This window comes from Artemia franciscana, chromosome 4, assembly GCF_032884065.1.
Source record: "Artemia franciscana chromosome 4, ASM3288406v1, whole genome shotgun sequence".
Lineage (NCBI taxonomy): Eukaryota > Metazoa > Arthropoda > Branchiopoda > Anostraca > Artemiidae > Artemia > Artemia franciscana.
In genome coordinates this window covers 39507995-39529772 of record NC_088866.1, presented here as the reverse complement: position 1 = coordinate 39529772, position 21778 = coordinate 39507995, and the positions used below count along the sequence as shown (strand labels likewise).

Below are 21778 nucleotides of genomic sequence, written 5' to 3'. Positions count from 1 at the left end.
TATTGCAGGTTTAGATCCATTAATAGCTTAAAAACATGCATGAAAAAGTCTCTTTTTGAAGATTGGGTTAAAGTTTTTACATCAGTCAGTGGGATTGATTTCAGTCTTGGAAATTGAAGAGATTGACTTGTTTTCTTTCCAATATTTTACAATTAAATAATATGTACTCAGTGGTTTCTTCTGTGTTCTTACCCTACCTGCAAAGTGGGCTATTGGCAACTTCTCCATTTAGCTGCTTTATTTTATGTGAAAAAGAACGGTTGTTGAGGCTAGCTGTATTTGTACATAGGTAATGAAACCAGACTGATTGTATCTGGGTTGGGAAAGGGATAAGTATGGTAACCTTAATTGAGGTAACGTTTTCAGTCGTAATATAGTTATATCCCTAATAGTTAGAGTTTTCACAGGTTCCATTTGGCTTTTTGTTCCTTCCTTTGCTATTGTTTCTGCTTTTTTGTTTCCTTCAGTACCTAGATGACTGCTAGATATATTGAAATTTAATAACCTAGCCTAATCTTCCAAGGCTGTTTAGGTTTCCTTCGGTTGGATGTAGGTCGATTTCCGGTGATTCAAAGTCAGTTTTTTTTGGATATCGTGGGCATACTTAGATTCAGAGAATACTACTGTGCGTTTATTGCTCTGTTTCAATTTAATTAGGGTCTCTAATGCCAAATTGATTGCAGCTATCAGCTGTTAGTATGCCAGTGCCTGCCTTGTGTTTTTCATGAAAAACATCCACTTCCACATCCCTCTTTACTTAGAGACCCATCAACAAATATTGGGCATATCTATTATATTTCTAATTTCACTAATATTCCTAGCAATGCTCCTAACTCTCTCCCCTAAGAGACCATCAGCAGCTTCAAAAATTATTTTCCTTAAATTGTTCCATCCATCTTCCATGTTTTCTTTATTTTAGTTACCATATAAAAAGACAAGGAAGAATTGGAGTATATAAGAAATAAGAAAAAAATTAAACATTAGAAATCATTTAAAGCACTAATGACAAAAAAGAGGCATGAGGCGTGACTCTACTGATGCTGATTTATGCTTAGCACAGAGCTCAATGCTATCCAAATGATGGAAAGTACATGGAAATTCCGAATTATTTTTGAATTACTGTGCCCAGAAGGAAGATATAGGAAATAATTACAAAACTTAAAGTATTTTTTTTAAGATGCAACATACCTCTTTCTGTCAGGAGTACTCTCGACAGACACGTAACATATGGGGGGGGGGGAACATAAGACGAGAAAATCTTTCCGGCGAAATCTACCATCAAACCATAACTAGACTACAAACTTTCCACTATTTGACATCATATTGCCTCTGTGGTCTTGCATAACGTACAACAAACTATGCTCCCATATTCATAAATGAATCAATGCAAGAAATAGCAGAAGTACCGATTGAAACAGAAACTGGGTAACTACAGATAAATGTTAAAAATTCACGTTTTGAACTATTAAGTTACAGATCAATATTAGAAATACCATGCAAGAGCCTATCAAAATTCGACTGAAGAGCTTCGTGGGTTCTTCTAATCAGCAACACATTGTCATCGCATGCGAGATACGTTTTCTCCGCAGCATTGAGAAATGAACTGGGTAAAAGGCCATCCGGAACATCATCAATGGCCAACTTAAATATGCTGGGCAATAGCACGCTCCCTTGGTGGATTCCACTTTTTCTTAATCAGAGCACTCAGCATCGATTCCCATTTATCAAAAACAATAGAATTATAGTACCAATAAAGTAGCGTCCACTTCTATTACTTCCCGCTTTGATTAAAGAAGCAATTGCTTAATGATGATTCACATAATCGAGGGCCTTCAAAACATCAACTGTTCAAAGAAACAAGGAATCATTCTTGGATTGCACGTCAACAAGGATGTTAGACAGAATTCGATGAGCATGTTGACAACCAAGATCCTTCAAAAAACCGATTTGATTCGCACTGTAATCTTCAACAGTGGTAATGGCTAATAACCATGAACAAGCAACTGTGATTGTCCTATATGATTCAGAATGATCTGTAGATTTACCTCTCTTTAGCACAGGGGTTATATGGCCAACTATAAAACCATTGGGCATGATTCTATTGCATAAAATCTTTTGAAAAATTAACTGGAGGTGAGATTGAAGTTCATTCAGTGCTCTAACAAGGTGCAGACACCTTCACTGTTGGGTCAAGACGAGGGTTTCAACTTCAGTAAAGATTGTTGGATGATTGTAATCATATCCGCAGGAAAGTAAAACAGTTCAAAATAGGGTGAAACCTTTTTATTGACAGTGAACAGATATAAAATTTAACTGGATATTTCGAACACATATACATTGTTCATCATCAGCAGTAAAACTAAAAGACATGAATAAAACCAAACAAAATTTATACCTAATAAACTAATTACATATAGTTTATTGCTCTTATTTTTTTCAATGCAACAGCGGAAGCCAGTCTCTTTGACCTTTTCGGTTCCGGTTCATTAGATTTATCTGACATATTACGTGGACAGAGGTGATAGCTTTTAGGTGAGGTGATATTTACTTTATTTGAACTCAGTAAATTATCATAAATTGAATTCAATCCAAATTCACCTGTATCTCTGTTTATGGAATTATTCTTTAATATTTTTTTTTTAATTTCGATTGTTTCCCTGAAAATTTGCATTAAACCTTGGTCCAAACAAACATTTTCAAAAAAATAAAATGATTTGGAAAATTATAGATATGTTCCGAGAGGGCCGACGTGAAATCTTCAGGTTCGATATTTTGCTTTAAAGACGATGAAATAGAATTATGATGTTGTAGCAATCTCATTTTTAAATTCTGGTAAGTACGTCCCACATAAGAGCTTCCACAAGTACATGGGATTTTATAAGCCCCACTTTGTTGCTCTATGGAAGTTCGATCCTTTCCAGAATTTAAATAACTAGCCAAAGTATTACTACATCTTAAAGTTACCTTTAAGCCATTATTTTGTAAAATTCTTTTAAGCTTTTCACTCAACCCTGGAACATATGGTAGAGAACGAAACATATCTTTCTTTTCTGTTGTTTCCAGAATATCGTCAGAAAATTCTAGAAATTTTTCCTTCTTTTCGAAAAAGTCTGGTCAATTAACCAACCCGGATAATGGTTACTTATTAAAATCTCTTTTAACAACAATAATTCCTCCTCAATGAGTTTTGGAGAGCAAATTCTAAAAATGCGGTCAGTTAAGGATATGATTAAACCAGTTTTTACTTGGCGAGCATGACCGGAGAAAAACGACAACAATCTGTTATTGCTAGTAGGTTTTTTTTGTAAATCTTAAAATCCAGACTATTTTCATTTTTTAAAAGAAGAACATCCAGAAAAGGAAGTTCAAAATGAAAATGTCATAGGTAGAAAATAGGTCAAAATTAAAATGTCAATGTCATAGGGTAATTTTCATAGGTAGTGCAATAACGCTGCCTTAATAAATCATATGGTGGACGCAAGGTATTATTATTATTATACTTGATGTATAATAAGTGATGGTGACACTTCGTATAGAAGGATTTGTTGCAGAAAATGGCTCATTCGATTTGAAATTAAAGTAGCTAGTGCCCTTTTTAATAGTGGAAAGTGATTGGAGAGCAACCAACCCCCCTCCCACGCCCGTCATTTCCCCAAAAACATCCAGTCAAAATTTTGAGATACCCATTTTGTTCAGTGTAGTTGAAACGTCCGGAAATTATGTCTTTGAGGATGACAACCCCGCCCCCTCCACTACATCCCTCAGGGTAATGGTTGTAATTTATGCTCTGGGAACATATACAGTTTTTATAGAATGGGTTGCTGCGTAAGCTTCGGAGGGGGCTTATTGGATTGGTAATCAGGAGTGCTAGTGCCATTTTTAAGAGTCAAAGTGATCGGAGGGTAGATACCCCCCATCCTCCCCACCAAACGTCGTATTTTTCCGAAATTTATCTGACGGAAATTTTGAGATGGTCATTTGATGTCGTAGAAACTTCGAAAAGCTTTTATTCGATTGGAAATTGCGAGGGCTAGTGCCCTTTTAATACTCAAAGTGATTGCAGGGCAACAAGTCCCCTCAAGTTCATTGCTTCCCTAAAAATCCAATCAAAATTCTGAGATAATCATTTTGTTGAGCGTAGTTGGTTGGTCTAGAAATTATGTTTGAGGATTACAACCCCCCCCCCACAACCTTCAATGTAAGTGTTGTAAGTTATGCCTCAAGGGCATATAAAATTCTTATGGAAAGGGTGGTCATATACACTTCGGATTTAGCTCATTTGATTGGAAATCAGAAGTTCTAGTTCCTTTTTTAAGAGTCAAAGTGATTGGAGGGTAGCCCCCCCCCAAGTCGTATTTTTCCCAAATGGATCGCATAGAAATTTTGAGATTATCATTTGTTATTGTACAAAATTCGGAAAGGGCACATTCGATTGGGAATTGAAAGGGCTAATGGTGTTTTTAACAGTCAAAAGCGATCGGAGGGCAACAAGCCCCCGATCACATGGCCATCGTTTTTCCAAACTCGTCCAAATAAGAATTTTTAGATATCCATTTTGTTCATCGCGGTTGAAAGGTCTGGAAATTATGTGCTATGTCAGTTCAAGGTCGGTAAGTTATGCCCCAAGGGAACACAAGTTTCTTGTGGATAAGTTGATCGTATAAATTTTGTAAGGGGCTCATTGGATTGGAAAGCAGAAGTTTCGGTACTTTCTTAAGAGTCATAGTGACCGGAGGGTAGTCCCCCCTCACGTCATTTTTTCCCCTAATGCATCTGATAGAAATTTCGAGATAGTCATTTGTTTAAAAATAGTCAAAAGATCATATAACAAGGCCTTTTGGGTTGACCGTTTCCCTCGGAGTCTTGGGATAAGGGTTTTAAGTTATGCCCCATGAAATTTAGGGTTTTTATGAAAGGGGTGCTCAGGTGAACTTTAGAAGAGGCTCATTTGATTGTAAACGTATAGTTCTTGTTCCCTTTTAAGAGTAAAAAAGGATGGAGAGCGACTAGCCCCCCTCCCTCCTTGACATCCTCTTTTACTGGAACACATTTAGTTGAAATTGTGATTTTGTTACTTTTTTTTTAAATTTTGTTACCCATAGTCCAAAAATCATATAAAATGTTCTATATGATGACAACAACCCCCCAGAGCCCAGGAGCAAGGGTTGTAAGCTATGCTTCGGGGCATATAAGGTTCTTATGGATCGGGTAGTTGCATAAACTTTGTGTCCGGTGGAGCTTATTTGATTGGAAAACGGAAGTTTTAGTGCGCTTTTTAAGAGACAACAGTGAATGGAGGGCAGTCAACCCCCCCCCATCCAAGCCTATTATTTCTCAAAGTCCATCTGGTAAAAGATTTAAGAGAGCTCTTTTGTTCAGTATTGCTGAGAGGAACAGTAATTATGTCATAGAGGTACCAACCTCTCCACAGTCCTTGGGGTAACGGCTTTAAGTTAGGCAATTTGTTCATTGATTACTTATAGTGTATGTTATTGAGAAATGTATGCTTGTTTGAACTTTGAATTTACATTTGAATTGAACTTGTTTGAATTTACATGTTACTAATGCTACTACAACTACCACAACTGCTACTACCACACTACTCCATTTAGAATATTGAGGGGAAAATTGAACTAAATCAAGAGACGCTATTGTACAGTATCAAAAAAGCGTTTCTCAAGAATTGCTTTGGTTATTAAGTTGGAACTTTCAGAGAATGCTTCAAGGGGAAGATCATCCGATCAAGAGGCAGTATGTGCATACTACTGCTAGTACTACTGTTACAGCTGCGTTTACTAATACTACTTCAATTGCAAGTACTTGTAAGGCTAAGAGGTTTGAGATGAAAATTTCAATAAGTACATGAACATACAGTTTATCAAAAGGACATGTCAGCATTGTCATAGCAACAGCTAATCGTCTTGAGTTGAAACCTCCAGTACTTAATGAGAGGGATGTTCTACTGACCAAAAGGTAATATGCTAATATTGTTACTAGTGATATCAATACTACTACTGTTACTACTATTAGAACTATGCCTAAGGGTGTGAAGGTTGAATTTTGAGGGGAGGGGGGACTGAATCACAGCCCACCATCTGTATGCAAGTTGTCAATTGAGTGTAACAGCAATATCTTAGTAACAGTTTGGTATGTGAAATTGAAACTAACAGGGCATGTCGTGAGGGATGTTGAACTAACCAAAAGAAAATATTTGCATCCTAATGTTACTGCTTCTGCTCATGCTACTACTACTGTTACTATTATTACTACTTCTATTACTACTACTGTCATAAAAGCTTAGGCTATTTAATTCTAATGCTAATACTCTTTTTGAAGCTAAGGATATTAAGGTGAAAAATTTGGGATATATTGAAACTAAATGGACTATGCCGACACAGGTCTTCAGAAACGGTTGACCATATTAAGCTGAAACTTTCAGCGTATTTTGAAGGGGATGTTGAAGAAACCACAGGTGTTACGTGCATGCTGCTACTAAGATTTTAGGTTTTGAAAAAGATTTTTGAGTTTTATTAAAATCAAGTTCCTAATCAGAATTAATCAGAACTAAAGCCAAGATAGAGAGTGTAACCGGGAGGCAAAGATGACAGTGGCTTTTTTTGTATGATTGTATAAAAAATAAAGTCATTTTCACGTTTTGATAGATAGTCTACCAACCATCCATTCTAGGGCAAAACTAAGATAGTCATAGAACTAACGGCATTCAACTAATAGTCGTAGTCATGGCAACTAAGAGCAATTTAAATCTAGTTGCCATCATCAAGCCATGGCTGATTTGAGATGAATCCAAAACATTTAGTCTGAGTAAGAGGCAAAGCTGGCAGAAGCCTTTTCCAGGATTGTATAAAAATGATGCCATTTTCACTTGTTGATAGATAGTCTGTCATCCATCCTAAAGAGAAAGCCTATTGTTGGATAACTACTTGTATCTGTCTTTCCCCATTTTCTATAGATTGAAATGACTGGGGCAACATCCCAGATTTCTGGGACAATCCCAATTGTTATGGAAATATTCGAAATATGAAACAATGGGGCAGAAGATACACATACAATTTTTTTTCAAATGTTTGTAGAAAGCCTGTCTAGTCCCAAAGAATTTCAACTTTTAAAATCTATTGTTGCACTCTAAAGTTTATTAGGAGTAACAAATAATAATAACGCTTATTTTTGTCTGTTTCATACTTAATTATGGTATCTTTTTAGAGAAGCAGTCATTCTTATTGCATTTGGACCTGATTATGGCCCCTGCTAGTATTGGAAGAATGAAGGCCTGCTATATTGAAGAAGGAAGAGTACCACTACCGCCGGACTGCCACGAAAGTCAGGCAGCTCCAGGAAGACCTCCCCACTTCCGGCCTCCTATGTACTATGTCCAGAGGGATGCTTACATTGAAACTGAGGTAAAGTTCTCTTTCAGCTATTGGAGAGCAAAATGTCTCTTTGAATTTCTTTGTTCTTTTTGTATCTTCAGGAAACCAGTACACACAGGAATGCGTTTGCTTTTTAGTTTAAATTATTGCTACAATAGAAGGCTGAATCGACTCATTTCCTATATAAATTGTGAAAAAAGTTTTATGCAACTATTTTTCTTTTATTTTACTAGTGAATGGTAAACATGTACAGGCGCTATATGAATGACTTTCTGTTGTGGTTAAAGATAATTTCGTTGTTTATTCATAGTTTAAAAGATTAGTTTTATCTTTTGAACTGTTCTCTTCTTTTTTTTCTTTTTTTCTTTTATCTTTACTGAAGATGATGCGTGATTGATAGTCTAAAACATCTACTTTCTACTTTTATCAGATGTTTGCTAAATGACCTTGAGCCTCTTCGTGTTTATATGTCTTTGGGTTTGAAGTAACGGAATTAACTTTTTAGAAAATTTTTTCCACAAAAGAATTTTTCAAAGAAAAGTAACAAGCTACATTAAACCTAAGTGTAGCAAAAATCAAATCAAATAGTAGTTCAATGGAAAAACGAGCATAAATCTCAGTCAATAAAGAAGTGAAATCCAAAATGAGTATAAATTACAATAAATAAAAAGTACATAAACTACCTCAAACACGAGTTTGCTTAATTTTGACGGGATCTAGACGCTGCTCCGCCTCGCCTGGCATCCTAAATTTCAAGAACAAAAGTCTTCCACGAGGTGCGGTCATGTGTGACGGCATTGACATGGTATAGCCATTCTTTCCCAGAGCCAACTGAAGAGTTGCAACCTTCCAAGTTGTTTTACGCCTTTTTTTACCATTGACCACCAGTCGTCTCGCCTCTAGGGTAGCGTTTCGAAATTTCAAGTGACTCCGCTTTAATACATATCTGTATTAATACATCTGTGATCTTTATGCCTTAGACTATGGCCCACCCTCACGAGCTGTCGAGTCTTTACAATTTCCGAGAGTGGGAATGCTTTTTTAAAGCGCTATCAGGTCTATTCATTGGATGTTCGTTCATGGTGTTGGATACGTGGGATACTTTGGAGGTAATTATGATCATAGACATCTCGGTTTCTGCTACTTTGAACTTTGAACCCACATTTTGCACTCGTGTAGGATAGTGCTTCTGGCAACCGCTTCGTAGGTTCTAATAGTTGTAGTGAGGTTCATGCTTCGACACTTCCTCAGCGACCTTGTGAACTGAGTGCTTTACGGGAAACAATTCTTATTTTGAGCTGCTACTACTACTAACAACCCACCACAGAACCAAGCCACCTAAGGTCAAAACTTCTTTTATGGAAACAGTGTTTTAATTTAATTTCTGTTTGTTTTCAGCTGATATATTTTTTATTGGTTAATAAAAGGAATATTCGGAAAACTTTTTGTTTTTCTTTTTAAGAATCAAGATTTTGTCATGTTATTTATATTTCGGACAAAATTCTGCAACAAATTTCGATAATAACTGTACTATAGAACTTTGAATGGATGGGTACGGTAGAACACTATTCAAATGAATGGAATGAACTGGATTTTCTTACGCGTTCCTGAGATAGCGCAGATAAACCCTTTTGATAACCTGAATGTACAGTGTCTTTTCATTTAGTTCTACACCCCCCTCAAAATGCCTTGAAAGTCTTAAACTTAATACCCTTAGCCTTTCCTGTGATATTGCTGACACTTACTTTTCACCATTTGGATGCATATATTGTCCCTTGACTTAGCTCAACACACCCTAGAAGTTTCAACATAATTTCCTTAGAAATTCCCAAGGTATTGCAAAAATACCTTTTTGACAACCTGGATGCACATAGTTTCTTTTGGTTTAGTTAAACATCCCCTCAACATGCCCTGGGATTTCAACTTAACCAATTTAACCGTTCACTAGATATCACAGATACTCCCTTTGACAAACTTGGATGCATGTATTGTCTTTTGATTTAGTTAAGCATCCGCAATAACTTGCACTGACAGTTCCAAAGCAATACGTTGAGCTGTTTGACAAATATCACAGACGCCCCTTTGACAATCTGGATACACATAGTGTTTTTTTATTTAGTTTTACATAGTCTACCATTTAAATTTCCCTGGAAGTTTTAACTTAATATCCTATTCTGTTACTGAGCTACTGCGACTAGCCTATGTGCCATTTCGACAACCTGGATACATTTAAACTCTTTTGATTTAGTTCAATAGTTCTAGCAGTCACAGTCACAGCAGCAGCAGAAGTAGTAATAGTCACAGATTACTCGCAGTCCCAAGCAGTTGCACTCTCAGTCGTAAGTAGTCACAGTCGTGGTCGCAAGTTGTAAGAGTAGAAATTAGTCACAGTCGCAGTCGCAAGTTGCAGGAGTTGAGATTAGTCACAGTCGCAGTTAAAAGTAGTCGAAGGTCGTATTTGTGAATAGCCGCAATTCCAAATAGTCACTGTCGCAGGAAGTTGCAATCGCAGTCACAAGTAGTTGTCATCTTAAATAGTTGTAGTCGCAAGTAGCTGCAGTTGCAAGTAATTGCAATCACTAGTAGTTGCAGGCACAGGCAGGGATAGTAGCAGTGACAGTCGTAAATTATCATGATCACAAGTTGTCACATTTGTGGGGTCGTATTTTCCTTATTTATGGGATTCGCGAGGTCATATTCAGGAATAGTCATAACTGCAAAAAGCCGCAGTCGTAGAAAGTTGCAATCGCATTCACAAGTAAACACCGTCCTATATATTGCGGTCGGAAGTAGTCGCAGTCGCAATCGCAAGTGGTTGCAGTTGCAGTTGCAACAAGTATTCGGTTTCACACTCGCAACTAATTGCAGTAACATGCAGAAGTAGTTGCAGTGGCAGTCACTAGTAGTCAAAATCACCAGTAGTCACCGTCGCAAGTGCTCGCAGTTGCATGTTGTCACAGCAACAATGAGTAGCAGTCGCCAGTATTTGCAATCACAGTCGTAGTTGTAAGTTTTAGTAAAAAAAAAAAAAAAATCCCAGTCGTAATTAGTCACTGTCTTGGTCGTAAGTAGTCGCAGTCTCAACTAGCTTCAGTCGCAAGTAGTTGCAATTGCAGGTTATCACAATCGTAAGTTGTCGCAATTGCAAGTAGTCGTAGGCGCAATCGTAAGTGTTCGCAGTCGCAGTCACAAGTAGGTGCAGTCAAGGTTAGTTGCGGTCGTAGTTGTTGCAGTAGTAGCAGTAGCAGCAGTAGTTGTAGTAGTAGGAGTTGTAGTAATCTTAGTATTCAAATTTCGTCTTTTGGTTATTTTAACAGCCTTCTCAACATGCCCTGAAGGTTTCAACCTATTGCCCTAAGCTTTTCCTGAGGTATTGCTGATAAGCCATTTTGACAACCTGCATGCACGTAGTGTGTTTTCATTTATTTTATCGTCTCCCTCAGCATTCCTTGAAAATTTCACCATCATAATCTAAGCCTCAGTAGTAGTAGTATAATGTACATAGTGCCTTTTGGTTAGTTGTTAGTTAACTTCCCCCTCAACATGACATGAAAGTTGCAACTTAATGCGCTAAGACTTTCCTGAGCTGTTGCTGATACGACCTTTTAACAACATGCGTTCATAAAGAAGGTTTTCATTTAGTATCCCCTGAAATTTTGAAAGTTTGATCTAATATTCCCTGAAAGTTTATATCTACTGCTAGCACCAGTAGTAATAGCAGTAGCATGCACGTAGTGTCTTATCGTTAGTTCTAAATTTCCCTCAGCATACCCTGAAAGTTTCAACTTAATACACTAAGCCGTTCTTGAGATATTGCTGTTATGTCTTTCTGACAACCTGCATGTACATAGTGTGTTGTGATTCAGTTCCATATCCTTCTTGATATTCTCTGAAAGTTTCACCCCTATAACCTTGGTCTTAGTAGTAGTAGCAGCAGTAATGACTGTAGTAGTAGTTGTATAAACGTATTGCTTTTTGGTTAGTTCAGCATCCCACTCAACATGGCCTGAAAGTTTGAAGCTGCTCCTGAGATATTGCTGATACATCATTTTGACAACTTGCATACTCATGTTACGTTTGATTTAGTCCAACATGCTCCTCAACATTCCCAAAGACTTTCCACCTTAACACCCATAGCCTTAAGAGTAGTAGTGATAGTAGTAGTAGTTGTAGTAGTAACTGTGGTAGTAGTAGTAGGATGCAAATAGTGCCCTTTGGCTTGTTCAAAATCCCTCTCAACATGCCCTGAAAGTTGCAGCTGAATACACTTAGCCGTTCCTGAGAAGTTGCTGATACCTCGTTTAGACAATCTGCATGGTTGATTTAGTTCAAAATCCCGCTCAAAATTTTATGTGAATTTCACCTTAATATTCTGAGCGTTAGTAATAGCAGTAGTAATAGTAGTAGTAGCAATGGTAGTGGTATGGTCATGGTGCCTTTTGGCTAGTTAAACATCCCCATCAACATGACCTGGAAGTTTCAGCTTAATACTCTAAGCCGTTTCTGAGACATTTCTCATTCGCCTTTTCAGCAACCGGCATGTACCTAGTGGGTTTTGATTTAGTTCAACATCACCTCAATACTGTCTTACATTTTCACCATAATATCCTTGGGCTTAGTAGTAGTAGTAGCAAAAAGGTAGTTTAGTAATATGCATAAATGGCTGATGGTTAGTTTAACTCCCCTCTCAACATGCCCTGAAAAATTCAACTTAATGTTCTAAGTTGTTCCCGAGATATTGCCGATACGCTCTTTTGACATCATGCATACACCTGATGTGTTTTGATTTACTTCATTACCCCCGCAACATCCCCTGAATGCTTCACCTGAATACCTTGAATCTTTTTGGGCACCCAGGATAAAACATACCCTATTTTCCCTATAACAAATCCTATATTTTAACAATGGACAGCTAGCATAACTAAAAGCTCTTACCCTAAGGGCTGTGGGGTTCATGTCATCCCCAGATGCAGAGTTATTCTGATCTTTCGACGATGCTGAACAAAATAGTTGACTAAAGATTTTGATCGTGTATCTTTGGGGGAACGGTAGCTAAACAAGCGTGGGAGTTCGGGTGGGTGTCCTCCAATTACTTTTACTTTTAAATGGACACTAGAATTTTCAATGTCCAATTGAATGATCCCTTTTAAAGGTTCCCCAGAATCTGGGGGGGGGGTCTCAGAGCCATAGTCATTGTATCTTTCAACTATGCTGAACAAAAGGGCTATCTCGAAATTTCGTTCCGATGACTGGGGGAAAAGGGGGCACACGAGGGGGCTAGTTCCCCTTCTTTGTTTTTGCTCACTTAAAAAGGAACTAACTTTAAAATCTGTTTGAATGAGCCCTCTTCCAATCTTCTTGGAACATTCATCACGATCATTCCTTAGGAACAAAACAAAACAGCATCAAACGAAATAAAAACACATCTATGATCATTCTTGTGCAAAAAAAAAATTAAGATTGTCATAAGAAATAAGATAAAAATCTGGATTATTTGCAAATGAGAACGTGAAACCTCTACAGTAACGCCTCTACAGGTTCTCTGATACGATGAACCTATATGATTTTCATTGATATGCCTAGACTATCTGGGAGTGTTTCCCCCCTTTTTTGAAAATTATGGAAATTTCACAGGCTTGTAGCTTTTGATGGGCAATATTAAACGCAATTCTTATGTTGCGTCTATTGTTATCATTTTTTTTATCAGAATCTCACTTACTATTTGACCGACTTACTCCTTACTTACAGTTCGTTATCACGAACTGTTTGATAATCTTAATACGCGCATATAAGAAAATAAGATCTGTAAAGGGGAAGTTTTTATTATTTTGAGGCTCTTCGAATTAAATATCAAACTATGGTACAAGAAGTCAAGAGAACTGATGTCAGTGAGAGAATAAGCTCTCTAAAAAAATCCTGAGAAATGTCTCCCCTTAAATACGCCACTGCCTAATCTTTGTGCCAGCTCTTATTCCCTTTTCTGGGCAAACTCAATATTCATAGACTTTTACAAAGTTAATTAGCACGCTAGCTTATTTAATACAGCGAAATCAACAAATCATCGCTAACAAATAAGGCTGATTATTGACAGACCGGTAGCGCTAAAAAAAATTTCACGCTGGCATGTCTTTCATTAGCGATGCGTCGGCGATAAATCGCCACGGTGTCGGGTTTGCTATGATGGTAATGGAGAAATTTAACAGAAAATCTAAGGTAAAAAACAATGTTGGTAAGGTCTTTTTGTGACCTAAAGCTTTAAATAAAAAAAATTCTTTGTGAAATTAGGAGATGTTCTAGAGAGAAATTTTTTGAGGTTTAAAAATGAAAATTTGGCCCTTCATTGTTTGTAATGGATTCATGCTTTTTTATAGACATTATCTTCTCTAAGTTTTTCTTTTTCCTGTGATTTTATTATAATAAAAAAAATGTGAATTCACCCTGTCGAGGTTTGTAATAGATTCATTTTGCTATATGAATCTTATTTCATCTAAGCTTCTCTGAAGCTTTGAAACATTACTAGTTGCAGTTTTTTACTTTCTTTAACTCCTTTTTTTTATTGAAAATTACCTTTACAATTTTTTTAAAGAAATTAAAGGTATTAGTATTGTTCGTGATAAGTAAATAGAACATTGTAAGTAAAAGAAGTAAATAAGTATGACGGCACTAAACCCTTAAGGTCCAAATCAACGGTGCTGATCTCCGTTTGGTGTCCATTCACCCAGGAAGTTTAATTGGGGGCCAGGAGCCAGCCATCCTGTGCTTTTGCATACCCTTCCTGAAATAGAACTTTGCACTGGTACTAATTGAATTCGGCCTGTCACTGCTCATGATAGATTCGTTTGGCTTAACAATTTTTATCTTATCTATTTGATCATTCAAATTTTCAGCTTCTCTGAACGTTTAAAACATTACTCGGTGGTTTCTTTTTTTCTTTTTTTTACTTCTGTCTTTTGTCATCTAAGGGAAGGAGAGAGATACCATAGCGGTAGAGAGAGTGTTTTGTGCTTTCTATTTGGGACGCACAGTGATTTCGCCATTAGAAAATAATTAAAATTGTTATGCTAACTTTCTTAGTCTAAAATACGGAAAAATTAACCGGGCATTTGCCGTTCTATTTCTCTGGCAACGGGAACATATGTATTCCGTTGCCCCCCGGGATCTACCCTTTTAAGATATATCTAATTTTCACTGAAGAGTAACTGAAACCTAGTAGTCTCAATATAAATTCTTTCCCTATATTTTAATTTTTAGGGAAGCTATAACCTGTTTATTGCAACAGTACCATTTTTCCTCCTTGGATTTAGTCAGTGTTGCTACTCAACTTTTTCAATTTTGTACAAGGTTTGATTGTGACAGGTTAGGTTGGATTAGGCTTTTAACTCATTTCTAAGACTTATAACCTAATTTAACCAAACCTAATCTAACCTAACTTATGTATCAAGTAAGTCAAGGCTTTTAGTGTTATTTTTTAAGCATTGAAAGGGGCTGTGAAGACTCATTGCAAAGTTGTATTCTTGAGCAGACAGACTGGACTTTTCTTCTCCAGATGGATAAAGTCATTCCATTGGTCAAGATTACCTGAATATAACCTAAAAAGTTCTGTTGACAATCCTTCCTTCGTGAGTCCAACCAAGGATGATCAGTTTTTGAAACATGTTAAACTATACATTTTTGCACTACTAATTTCACCCATTGTCGTTACACTGCTTAGAGCGCTAGTGTAAAAGACCTTCTTACCTTTTTAGAGTACTTTAGACTACTACTAAGTTTGTACTCTCTCTACTGCTTGTTGTTTTGTTTTGTATAAGAGTCGTATTGAAACACATCTGGCTCTTTATACAGTATTCTATTTTCTGTGGGTGCAAAATAAACATTAAGAGCCTATTATCTATGGTTGACGAATAAACACATTAATCTATGGGTGACAAATAATAGTTTTTTTTTTTTTATCCCTAAACGCGCTTAAAGTACTTCATTTGCAATTGACATTATCGTTAGCTATTCAAATGGCTTTTTTCCTCGTCGAAAACTGGTCTAATGCTTAATTCTAGAGAAAGGCGAATTCAGTTTATGACAAAAAATTGTTTTTATTATTTTTTTTTCAAGGTGGAAATACCAAAAGCTGGTCAAGACTACGTTTCGGTACAAGTCAAAGCTTGCGGGCTCAGTAAACCTCCTTATCCGGCCGTGCGTGAAGTATTTTCCGTTGGGGATATACCACTTTTACACAGGCTACCAATTGGATATGAAATTTCAGGTTATGTTCACGCGGTTGGCTCACAAGTGACAACGCTAAGACCAGGAGACGCAGTTGTAGGTAGGTTTTGCAGTTCAACCACCATCATCATATGTAATGGATTTAAACACAAAGAAAAATCAAAAAACAAAATTTAAGACTATTTTACTTTTTGAAATGTTAAATTGCACTTTCAGTGTTGATTACCACTTTTGTTTGGGGAGGAATTTAAGCTTTTGCTCTAGGATTATTGGTGGCAAAGAGCTCTTGAAAAATATGGAAGGTTGTTAACTCTCTACTGTGTCCATGCAGCCCCTCTCCCCTCTTAGCTCTAATTGAAAATTAATCGTAAATGGGAAACTATGATGGGACCAGAAAACGTTGCAAATGCTTTGGGAACCTTTCTTGCGGAGGTAGGTAATAAAACATCAGATTCTGTTGGAAATCCTGCTAAGAGTTTTGAAGATTACAAGTCAATTGCAGTTGCACCTGCTAAGAGTTTTGAATTCCGAAAGTCAATTGTAGTTGCACCTGTCTCTCCTTCTGAAATCTGCTAATCGCACGAAATCTAAGAGGCAATTTGGCTTCCAGGCTCAACCAAGTACACACTAAAGCGCAAAAAACAATTGCTGTGTCAATCACAGAGTCTCTTACTTACTTAATAAATTTGTTGTTTCAAAAGTGTTCTTTCCCGAAACTGTTAAAAGAAAATCTAGAATAATTCCGTGCATTAAAGAGGTTCTTGAGTTAATCTGGCTAATTACAGACCTATTTCTATTCTTTCAGTTTTGTCAACAGTTTTGCAAAATCTTTGCAGCAGCAACTACTCCAATTTCAAGAGAAGAAAGCGTTCCTTAATGATCGGTATATTGGTTTTAGACCAGGGTACTCCACCCAAAAAATACTAACTGTATTGAGCTTATGGATAAACAAATCCGTGGATTCTGGCCTGTTACCTCCAGTAGTTCTTGTTGATATTAGAAAAATATTTGATACTATCTACCATTTGATTCTTCTTGGGAAACTAGAACATTATAGGAATAAGAGGAATTGCTTTTGATTAATTTATATCTTACCTGAGGAACCGCAGGATTTATATTCAAGAAGACCCTGGAAACGGTGTACTCGTCAACTGTGGTGGCCCATAGGGCTCAATATTAGCACCACTGCTGTTCCTGATCCACGTTAACGGCCTGTGTCGAGTACTGAACTTAGCGTGCAAAAATCTTCACTGCTGTAATCTATGTTGGATGAAGATTCTTTCCAACCCGAAGATAAGAAGGCTGAGCCTGTGGCTTTCGCCGATAATACCACGTTTGGCGGCTGTAAAACGGATAAGACATCGCTCATGTCCAAACTCAAAGAAATTTTGGAGGAGGTGTATCTCTGGATGGATTTGTTATTAATGTTTGAAAAATCGTGCGTCTTACTGTTTTTCTGGGTCGGGCGTTGGAGGTCCAGAGGTATGTGGTATCTAAAAGTCCAGAGGTCTGACTAGTCGGCCAGAAAAACGTTTTGCAAAATACCTGGGGATCCTCCTTGAAGAAAACTTGTCATTCCTGCATCATATTGAAGCAGTTAAGCTGAAATTATCCCGTAACCTTAGAGTAATAAAAAATATTCAAGAACACCTTGCCACAGAAAACATTAGTCCTCCTGTACACCGCTCTTATATAGCCCCATTTACAGAACTGTGCAATGATCCAGTAATCTACTGTTAAATCTCACTTGCAGAATCCGAATTTGATCCGCAAACAATGTGGATTGAAAAAAATGAGGAGTACTTATCACTGGAGTCACTGCTTTAGCTATCCTGCTTGACTTTTGTGTTTAAATTTCTAGCTGGTGAACTGTCATCTTTATTTAAGACATTATTTCGACTTATCACTGACCAGCATAATGAGTAGGGTGGAGCTTATTTTTCAAGTTTGGAAATATCACCTTCTTACCTCTAAATTTTGTTCAGGTACATAAAATAATAATCCATGCAAAATTTCACCCTTATATTTGAATATTTAGGGGTAGCTTAATGACATTAATGTTTTGAATACCTTAATACAATGGTTTCGCATATTGTTTAAAAACACAATTTATGTTAATCTTCCAATGTAAGCAATAATTATTATTCTGGTTCAGTCTTACTTATTTAACTGAAGAAATTCAAACTAGGCCATTGAGCTACCTTTAAATATTATTTAAAAAGGTTCATACTTACCCAGTAGTGTTTTTACATGGAAAGGATAAATTGCGGGGGGTAAGACCTAGATAAATAAAAAAAAAAATTCTCGAACGTGTACTTACCTATCTGCCTGACCGTGCGATCAGATTTTGCTCCGAATATAGCATGTGCAATGATAATGAATCTGACGTCTGAAGAGCTGAGGAGCTCCCTTGCGTCATCGAAAAAAAGAGTAAAAGATCATTTATTAGCATGACAAAAGAAAAGTTAGTTCTTTTGTTTTGTTTTTTTAATTCTTTATTTTATTTTCCCTTCATTTTTGTATGATGAGGTGGTTTCCCTTAAGACTAGGAGTAGGAGTGTATTTGGTTAATTTTATTGATTGATGAGAGGTAAGATCATATCTGAGAGTAGGAGTGATGACCACTCTGAGTATTTGTATTTAAAATTTGAATATTGTGGTTCTTGGCATCCAGGAATGGACTGAGATTTTTTTTTTATTATGTGATCTTTTTCATTAAACCCGTTGATTGATTGATTGAAAAACTCTTAATCCTCCTATGAAGCACAAAAATATGACCGGGTTTAAACATCCAGTGAAGTATTCAATCTCTTAAGAAGATCGAGTTTCGTAATCGTGGACCGTAATGGTGAAACTTTGAAAACATGAAAGATTTTTCTCGTGTGGTAGCCTAAAAATAAACAGAAGCATGTATAGCTCTCTAAATTCAGTAGTCGGCAGTGTCCTTACTCGCTCCTAGGTACTCGTTCCTTACTCGCTCCGTACCGAATCCCATTGGTGTAGGTCAACTAACCCTGGAACGGCATTGTTTTGTAACCCTGTAACCCTGGAACGGCATTGCTCCTACTGGCAAGACAAGGGAAAAGAAATGTACCAAGCCAAGCTCTACTACAATACAGTATATTTGTATGGATAAGGTAAAAATAAAGAAGGTGCTGGACAAATAGAGAGAAAAAAATGCTTAAATTCTCTCATTTTACTTAGGTCACGACACAAATTTTAACCAACAGACTGAACATGGTGAATGAAGGATTAAATTTCATCAATACGGTGCCTCAAATATTTAGTCGAAGGAAGATGTTTTTGAATTCCATACTGTGTTACAACTTCCTGAATCCAATGGGGAAAAATATATGAGAACGGGGAAAAAATGACGAAATCTGACTTATCCAAATCAACCTTAAGCTTAATACCCTCAACAAGGAATGTAACCTATTAACATTATCTTTCATTGATGTTAGGAGCAACTCTTTAGTCTGTGGTGGTAATAGCTACAGTGTCATCAGTATATAATGATGTTATATCATTCCAGGGATTATTAGTCATATCACTAACACTGAAACAACACAGGGATATAATTTATGAACAACAGGGGAAAAGCCTGACCAAAAACACATCTCTCTGGGATGCCGCCAGTGTTTCCACTTCAATTTTGTTGAAATCTATAAAAGGCTAGTGGAAAATCACTAGAAATTCCTATTTTCAATACCAAATCCCTATAGGTTTTCCTATTTTCTGACTTCTTTCCATGTCACTAGTAAAGTCTCACTGTGCTGACTTTTAATAGCATTTGTTCTAGACGACTTATTTTGCAACTCAAGACATTTTACTTGTACCAAAATATCTGATTTTGAGGTTTAAAGCAATGTTTTTTTATTTATGGACTAGTTAAGCTCGGTTTTGATTTACAGATTCCAATGCCAGATTTTGGATTCTGGGCCATATAAATATATTTTATTTATTTGTTTTTCTTTACCATTATATTTTCTTCTCTATAACTATTTTTGCAAGCCCTCGTTTTTATTTGAATTGGTGTGACGGATTTGCATGAATGATATCCAACCAGTCGCTTTTTCGAGCATTGTTCGTGTTTAAGCATGTTTTGACTTGCTTTTATATCGAGTTGTGATAAAGTAAAAAGAAATCGTTTGAAAAAAAAGAAAAGTTACCTGTCTACGGATCTGTCAAAAGATGACTAAAAATATAAAACTTAAGGATAGAAAGTTGCTTTAAATATACTTAGACAAAAAAGAAAAGGTAAAATAAAAAACTATTATAAAACTTAGCATTCAACTTAGGTATTGTTCACGTTCGCGTAGTAAGGTACAGTAAGGCGAGATAGATTAAGCAAGAGAAATAGATGCAATTCTTTTTTTCTATTACGCATGACCAGAGTGCTTTCGTCAACTTGTCAGTGTTTTAGATTTTCATATAGCTTGGTCCCGGAAGAGTTTTTCTTCAAAAAGAAAAAAAAACACCAATAGGTAGCTGCATCCATATTTTCCAGTAGTTTCAACATTGATGAGACTTTTCTTCCTCCGCTCCTGTTTGTTTTTGTTTCCATTCCATTATACTTCTCATACTTTTGAATAAAGGGTTGGAGAGAATCGGGGGTAGTGACTTAGCTGGTAGAGGGTCAACCATTGTGTATTTGTAAATGTCATAATCGAAACATAATCGAGTTTGGATCTGCTGCACAGTTTACATATAAAAAGATTTTGCAGCTCTGAGAATCTTTGGAACTGCGTCTTGAGGCACACCAGGATCTGATTTTAACGCCAAGAGAGAGTTCTGTCATTTGGATCCAAATAAATACTTTCGAGATAAAGGTAAACAGTTGGGTCATTTTCATTAAGTTGGAATGTCCATGTTGACTTCACATAGCCCTTCTTCATGAAGCTCAGAGACAGTTACTTGAAAAGAGATTCAGGCGATAAAACAGTGGTTTGTCTGCTTGAAAATCTACATTGGTTTCAGTAAGCAATCCCAATGCAAAAGTAACAAATTCAAACATGCACTTCATGACAGAGTTCATATTTGTGTATACAAGCTCATTGAGCTTTGTTGGATCATGATAATTACCAAGGTAGTTTTTTTTCACCACCATTATAAACCGATATCACTAAGGTATTTTCTAAAACAATTGGAGAACCCACCCTACCGAAAACAATCACTACTTAATATTTGAACGCTAGTTATAGGTGGAAAAATGAAGAAAATTTCAGAATTTTCTAACCAAACGGACTTTTCATGGTATATTTGGCTTTTTTTGAATATACCGGAAAAAAACATGATTCTGAAACTCATTACTTATCGTCAAACCATCAGCAGCTATTGCCTCATTCAATATCACTGCTAACGGTAAAATATTGGTACTCTAACCTCTGCGAATTATTTGCCAATTCTTCAACGGATTACCTTTAACTTCCTCAAACTACGTCCTAAAATGCTTTTTTTTTTTTAACTTAACGGAAGAAATTGTTCAAACCATTTTAAAAAACACGGTATTCCCCTCAAAGCTCAAGCTTTTAAAACGTTTGTCACCCGTAGGTTTTAAAGCTTGTAGATAGAACAATCTACCTCTCATATTTACTTTTTAACGAGGACCTTTTTTTATCCATGGCTTGTTTCCATGACGTTTTCGCCTTTTCTTATTCTTCATGTCCCCCACTTCCTTAACCTTTGCCAATAACTTGCCATAAAAAAGCGCAAATTTAATACTTCCACGATTGTACAATTTGAACCAATTTTTTTCCCGTTTAAGGAGGGTGTTATGATAAAAACTACATGTTAGCCTATTGCTGAATTACACTTTCGTCAGCTGTTTGTGAAAATTTTCAAGGGATTCTTTGATAAGCCTAGAAGGAGACCTTTACACAGTGACTAAACACTATTCAGTTTAGCTTTTAAAACTATTGTTTCACCCACCATTACCTTGTATTTGAGCGGATTTTCATGATCTTCCCAGGTTTTCCCTTAAATGTACTCAGGGAGCTCGGTACAACAACCCCTGAGTCTCCTTCCAACAGGTCGTGTGGTTGATAGTTTTCCATTTATTTTAACTTTGAAAGTTCTATTATCTAGAAACATATCAATAAATGTTCTGTTTGATTAAGGAAATCTTATTGCTTGAAGTTTTTTGCAAGTAAGTCCTTCTGTGCATTATTATATGC

General features: G+C 36.5%; 1 protein-coding gene across 4 annotated transcripts in view; it reads left to right on the top strand.

Moving 5' to 3' along the window:
* The window catches only part of LOC136026413 (quinone oxidoreductase-like protein 1), a 75238-nt gene that overhangs the window by 10305 nt on the left and 43155 nt on the right, over positions 1-21778 (top strand). For all 4 annotated transcript variants that reach the window (XM_065702980.1, XM_065702981.1, XM_065702983.1 and 1 more), the window contains exons 2-3: positions 7222-7418; positions 15495-15705. In XM_065702980.1, the coding sequence (XP_065559052.1) occupies positions 7257-7418; positions 15495-15705 (373 nt within the window). In that variant the 5' untranslated portion in view covers positions 7222-7256. The remainder of the gene's footprint in view (positions 1-7221; positions 7419-15494; positions 15706-21778) is intronic.